Below are 6,160 nucleotides of genomic sequence, written 5' to 3'. Positions count from 1 at the left end.
GAAAGGATTCCCTATTTAATAAATGGTGCTGGGAAAACTGGCTAGTCATATGTAGAAAGCTGAAACTGGATCCCTTCCTTACACCTTATACAAAAATTAATTCAAGTTGGATCAAAGACTTACATGTTAGACCTAAAATCATAAAAACCCCAGAAGAAAACCTAGGCAATACCATTCAGGACATAGGCATGGGCAAGGACTTCATGTGTAAAACACCGAAAGCAATGGGAACAAAAGTCAAAATTGACAAGGGGGATCTAATTAAATTAAAGAGCTTCTGCACAGCAAAAGGAACTACCATCAGAGTGAACAGGCAACCTACAAAATGGGAGAAAATTTTTGCAACCTACTCATCTGACAAAGGGCTAATAACCAGAATCTACAATAAACTCAAACAAATTTACAAGTAAAACACAAACAACCCCATCAAAAAGTGGGTGAAGGACACGAACAGACACTTCTCAAAAGAAGACATTTATGCAGCCAAAAAACACATGAAAAAATGCTCATCATCGAGTTGTGAACGCCACGGACTCCGGAGCCCCACAAACCAGGGCTCGCCATGAAGCCAGGATTCAGTCCCCGTGGGGGTGGCTTTGGCGGCCGAGGGGGCTTTGGTGACCGTGGTGGTCGTGGAGGCCGAGGGGGCTTTGGCGGGGGCCGAGGTCGAGGTGGAGGCTTTAGAGGTCGTGGACGAGGAGGAGGTGGAGGCGGCGGCGGCGGTGGAGGAGGAGGAAGAGGTGGTGGAGGCTTCCATTCTGGTGGCAACCGGGGTCGTGGTCGGGGAGGAAAAAGAGGAAACCAGTCGGGGAAGAATGTGATGGTGGAGCCGCATCGGCATGAGGGTGTCTTCATTTGTCGAGGAAAGGAAGATGCACTGGTCACCAAGAACCTGGTCCCTGGGGAATCAGTTTATGGAGAGAAGAGAGTCTTGATTTCGGAAGGAGATGACAAAATTGAGTACCGAGCCTGGAACCCCTTCCGCTCCAAGCTAGCAGCAGCAATCCTGGGTGGTGTGGACCAGATCCACATCAAACCGGGGGCTAAGGTTCTCTACCTCGGGGCTGCCTCGGGCACCACGGTCTCCCATGTCTCTGACATCGTTGGTCCGGATGGTCTAGTCTATGCAGTCGAGTTCTCCCACCGCTCTGGCCGTGACCTCATTAACTTGGCCAAGAAGAGGACCAACATCATTCCTGTGATCGAGGATGCTCAACACCCACACAAATACCGCATGCTCATCGCAATGGTGGATGTGATCTTTGCTGATGTGGCCCAGCCAGACCAGACCCGGATTGTGGCCCTGAATGCCCACACCTTCCTGCGTAATGGAGGACACTTTGTGATTTCCATTAAGGCCAACTCCATTGACTCCACAGCCTCAGCCGAGGCCGTGTTTGCCTCCGAAGTGAAAAAGATGCAACAGGAGAACATGAAGCCGCAGGAGCAGTTGACCCTTTAGCCATATGAAAGAGACCATGCCGTGGTCGTGGGAGTGTACAGGCCACCCCCCAAGGTGAGGAACTGAAGTTCAGCGCTGTCAGGATTGCGAGAGATGTGTGTTGATACTGTTGCACGTGTGTTTTTCTATTAAAAGACTCATCCGTCAAAAAAAAAAAAAAATGCTCATCATCACTGGCCATCAGAGAAATGCAAATCAAAACCACAATGAGATACCATCTCACACCAGTTAGAATGGCGATCATTAAAAAATCAGGAAACAGCAGGTGCTGGAGAGGATGTGGAGAAATAGGAACACTTTTACACTGTTGGGACGGTAAACTAGTTCAACCATTGTGGAAGTCAGTGTGGTGATTCCTCAAGTATCTAGAACTAGAAATACCATGTGACCCAGCCATTCCATTACTGGGTATATACACAAAGGACTATAAATCATGCTGTAATAAAGACACATGCACACGTATGTTTATTGCGGCAGTATTCACAATAGCAAAGACTTGGAACCATCCCAAATGTCCAACAACGATAGACTGGATTAAGAAAATGTGGTACATATACACCATGGAGTACTATGCAGCCACAAAAAATGATGAGTTCGTGTCCTATGTAGGGACATGGATGAAACTGGAAATCATCATTCTCAGTAAACTCTCACAAGGACAAAAACCCAAACACTGCATGTTCTCATTCATAGGTGGGTATTGAACAATGAGAACACATGGGCACAGGAAGGGGAACATCACACTTCAGGGACTGTCGTGGGGTGGGGGGAGTGGGGAGGGATAGCATTAGGAGATATACCTAACGCTAAATGACGAGTTAATGGGTGCAGCACACCAACATGGCACATGAACACATATGTTACAAACCTGCACATGGTGCACATGTATCCTAAAACTTAAGGTATAATAATAAAATAGAATAAAATAACAAAATATACACTAATACAGATTAACCAACTAAAAAAATTGTAGAGTAAGGTCATTTAAAAAATATGAAGGATGGAGTAATAATCTAACACGTTGAAATCTAAGAAGGAGAAGACAGCTTGTCTGAACAGCATTTTTCAGTGGCAATGTTAGAGGTTTTATCAAAATTGACCAATAATATTAAACCACAGGTTCAGGAGGCTTTTGAAAGCAAAAGAAAACACATACAGAGGACACATCTAGAAACATAATGGGACAATTTCTGAAAAGTAAAAGAAAAATGTAAAGAGCACTTGATAAAAAAATCGGGGTAACTACAAAGAGAAAGAGTTGACTGATAACAAATTTCTCAAATGAAACAACGAAAGCCAACAAGTGAGGTATTGATATCTTTCAAGTCCTGAAATAAAATAAGTGCTGACCTGGAACTGTCTACTTGGTGGACATATCCATCAAAAGCAAAGATACAATAAAGAATTTCTCCCAAGCAGACCCACAGGAAAAGAAATACTAAAGATTATTCTTCAGGTAGAAGAGCCATGATCCCTGATGAAAGTTTGAAGTTAGAAGAACAATTTTTTTAATGCAGGAAATAAACATAGAGAGAAATATAATTAGATATCAACTGTATAACAGAATGCTATCTCATAAAGTTTAAAATGTATCTTCCATACAACGGCAGAATCATATAAGTTGTGAGTTGGATAAATTAATTTTAAAATATTGTCAAGTTTTTTTTTGCAAATAGACAAATGTACCAATTATATTAGACCCTGAATTAAAGAATGCACATTGTATTAAACCAGGTAAAACATAACTAGATCAGATTTTTTAAATGGACTCAAAGTTTTTATAATTTATATTCATATTTTTTAATGTTTCTACTCTTTTATTTTTAATCCAACCCCAGAATTTTAAAAGTATGCAAAGTATTATTACACACCAATAGGCTAATGATAATTCAAACATTATAAATTGCTATACTTTATTTTTTTTTTAATTGATCATTCTTGGGTGTTTCTCGCAGAGGGGGATTTGGCAGGGTCATAGGACAATAGTGGAGGGAAAGTCAGCAGATAAACAATTAAAAAAAGGTCTCTGGTTTTCCTAGGCAGAGGACCCTGCGGCCTTCTGCAGTGTTTGTGTCCCTGGGTACTTGGGATTAGGGAGTGGTGATGACTCTTAACGAGTATGCTGCCTTCAAGCATCTGTTTAACAAAGCACACCTTGCACCGCCCTTAATCCATTTAACCCTGAGTGGACACAGCACATGTTTCAGAGAGCACAGGGTTGGGGGTCAGGTCATAGATCAACAGGATCCCAAGGCAGAAGAATTTTTCTTAGTACAGAACAAAATGAAAAGTCTCCCATGTTTATTTCTTTCTACACAGACACAGCAACCATCCGATTTCTCAATCTTTTCCCCACCTTTCCCCCTTTTCTATTCCACAAAACAGCCATTGTCATGGCCCGTTCTTAATGAGCTGTTGGGTACACCTCACAGATGGGGTGGTGGCCGGGCAGAGGGGCTCCTCACTTCCCAGTAGGGGCAGCCGGGCAGAGGTGCCCCTCACCTCCCGGACAGGGTGGCTGGCCGGGCGGGAGGCTGACCTCCCACCTACCTCCCGGATGGGGTGGCTGGCCGGGCGGGGGCTGACCCCCCACCTCCCTCCCAGACGGGGCAGCTGGCCGGGTGGGGGCTGACCCCCACCTCGCTCCCGGACGGGGTGGCTGCCGGGTGGAGACACTCCTCACTTCCCAGACGGGGCGGCTGCCAGGTGGAGGGTCTCCTCACTTCTCAGACGGGGCAGCTGGGCAGAGACGCTCCTCACCTCCCAGACGGGGCGGCGGGGCAGAGGCGCTCCCCACATCTCAGATGATGGGCGGCCGGACACAGAAGCTCCTCACTTCCTAGATGGGATGGCGGCCGGGAAGAGGTGCTCCTCACTTCCTAGATGGGATGGCAGCCGGGCAGAGACGCTCCTCACTTTCCAGACTTGGCAGCCAGGCAGAGGGTCTCCTCACATCCCAGACAATGGGCGGCCAGGCAGAGACACTCCTCACTTCCCAGACGGGGTGGCGGCCGGGCAGAGGCTGCAATCTTGGCACTTTGGGAGGCCAAGGCAGGGGGCTGGGAGGTGGAGGTTGTAGCGAGCCGAGATCACGCCACTGCACTCCAGCCTGGGCACCATTGAGCACTGAGTGAACGAGACTCTGTCTGCAATCCCTGCACCTCGGGAGGCTGAGGCTGGTGGATCACTCGCGGTTAGGAGCTGGAGACCAGCCCGGCCAACACAGTGAAACCCCATCTCCACCAAAAAAATACAAAAACCAGTCAGGCGTGGCGGCGCACATCTGCAATCGCAGGCACTCGGCAGGCTGAGGCAGGAGAATCAGGCAGGGAGGTTGCAGTGAGCTGAAAAGGCAGCAGTACAGTCCAGCTTTGGCTCAGCATCAGAGGGAGACCGTGGGGAGAGGGAGAGGGAGAGGGAGACCTTGGGGAGAGGGAGAGGGAGAGGAAGACCGTGGGGAGATGAGAGGGAGAGGGAGAGGGAGCTATATTCATATTTCACATATGTTGAAAGTAAATAATGGAAAAGCGTGCAATGCAAATATTAACCAAAATATAGCTTTAGTTGTACTTATATTCACATTTTAAAAGTTGGACACACTTAAGTCTCAGTGATTTTTTTAAACAACGGATGCAAGCTGTGCAGTTATAACTAGTATTATATTATGCTCTTGGCCTGATTACAGAAGGGTAAGGGGCGATCATACCAGACAGTGGCAGAATGAAGCAACAAGGAGTAGAGTTACAGAACATGATGCCGTAACTGGGACTGGAGTTACTCTTTTAGAGTTAAAGAATAGTAAACTGGAGAAAATATATGAAACATTTTTTTGAAGTACTGAACATCAGGCAGCGCAGGACTGTGCTCTGCAAGAGAAGAGAAGGAGCCAGAATGAGTCCTGCTTTATTCCCAGATTCTCCGTGACAGCAGTAGAGAGGAATCCCAGAGAGAGCAGACATTGTCATTGCACTGAGGAACCAGATAAAAATCAAAAAAGGTTAAGCAGCTGGAATGTGTAGTAGAAGAGAACGTTTACAGAAAAAGGAACCAAGAATCAGCCTAAGGATTCTCCCAAGTCCCTAAGCCAAATGTACATAGGATGAAATTCTAAGGAGCTCAGCAAAGGACTCTACCAGGCAGTTGGAAGAAGAACACTTCCCTGGCATCACATGACAGGAAGACACGTTAGCTCTGACCAGCCAGAGAAGGGAATCCCCTCTGTACCTCCAGGATATTCAGTAAAGACCACTGGAGGTTCATGCCCTAGTGACAGTGCTCATTTAGTGCCAAATTACAGATGGCTCTAGACTAACTCAACAAAGTTTAAAGGGAAGATTTAAAACAACAACAGACAAATACTCATCCTGAAGTTACTGAACTGTCTGCCACAACATTGTTCAGAGGTAGCCAATAAAATCTAGATATTCAATAGCATAACACCAAAATACCCAAAAAAAAAAACTCTGACATGCAAAGAAGCCATAAGATATATATAATTAAGATATATTAATAGGATAAAAATAAGTCATTTATAAATGATAGAGAAGAAGGAAATTTCAAGGCCCTTAAAGTAAATATATTTTATAAATACATATAGATAAATAGATATATATGTCAAGGTACTTAAATGAAAATTGAACATAGGAGAAAAATAGAAGTTATAAAATGATAAATGTGACATGTATAGATGAAGAATAA

General features: G+C 45.1%; 1 protein-coding gene across 1 annotated transcript; it reads left to right on the top strand.

The window, feature by feature from the left end:
- Positions 1-522: 522 nt before the first annotated feature.
- On the top strand, positions 523-1,623 carry LOC129393149 (rRNA 2'-O-methyltransferase fibrillarin-like). The gene has a single exon (XM_055092325.2). The coding sequence runs from the start codon at positions 563-565 to the stop codon at positions 1,460-1,462; it is 900 nt and encodes a 299-aa protein (XP_054948300.1). The 5' UTR covers positions 523-562; the 3' UTR covers positions 1,463-1,623.
- The last annotated feature ends 4,537 nt before the right edge of the window (positions 1,624-6,160 follow it).

The sequence above is a fragment of the Pan paniscus genome, chromosome 8, assembly GCF_029289425.2.
Source record: "Pan paniscus chromosome 8, NHGRI_mPanPan1-v2.0_pri, whole genome shotgun sequence".
Lineage (NCBI taxonomy): Eukaryota > Metazoa > Chordata > Mammalia > Primates > Hominidae > Pan > Pan paniscus.
This window is presented reverse-complemented; position numbering and strand designations above follow the sequence as displayed.

What these genes read in the sequence shown, in the direction of transcription:
- LOC129393149 (XM_055092325.2), top strand. Translation starts at nt 563, where the DNA reads ATGAAGCCAGGATTCAGTCCCCGTGGGGGTGGCTTTGGCGGCCGAGGG.